This window comes from Alligator sinensis, unplaced genomic scaffold, assembly GCF_000455745.1.
Source record: "Alligator sinensis unplaced genomic scaffold, ASM45574v1 scaffold1302_1, whole genome shotgun sequence".
Classification (NCBI taxonomy): Eukaryota; Metazoa; Chordata; order Crocodylia; family Alligatoridae; genus Alligator; species Alligator sinensis.
Window position 1 is genome coordinate 101,522 of NW_005842612.1, and position 244 is coordinate 101,765.

Sequence of the window (244 nt, forward strand, 5' to 3'; positions counted from 1 at the left end):
CCCCCCCCTCTGCCTTCTCTCCCCCCCCACCCCGGCTTCTCCTTAACCCCGTCACGCCCAGGGCAGCCTCACCCCCCAGCACCTGAAGAAGGCCAAGCTCATGTTCTTCTACACCCGCTACCCCAGCGCCACCACCCTCAAGGCCTACTTCCCCGACGTCAGGGTGAGGCTCCCCTCTGCCCCCCGGCCCCTGCACCCCTCAGCCAGCATCTTGCGGGGGGGTTTGGGAGGTTCCCCAGCCCCA

General features: G+C 68.9%; 1 protein-coding gene across 1 annotated transcript in view; it reads left to right on the top strand.

Annotated features, from left to right (window-relative positions):
* LOC102379959 overlaps positions 1–244 on the top strand; it is a 3,260-nt gene that overhangs the window by 1,418 nt on the left and 1,598 nt on the right. The window contains exon 2 of the mRNA XM_014524469.2: positions 56–163. Coding sequence (XP_014379955.2) covers positions 56–163 — 108 coding nt within the window. The remainder of the gene's footprint in view (positions 1–55; positions 164–244) is intronic.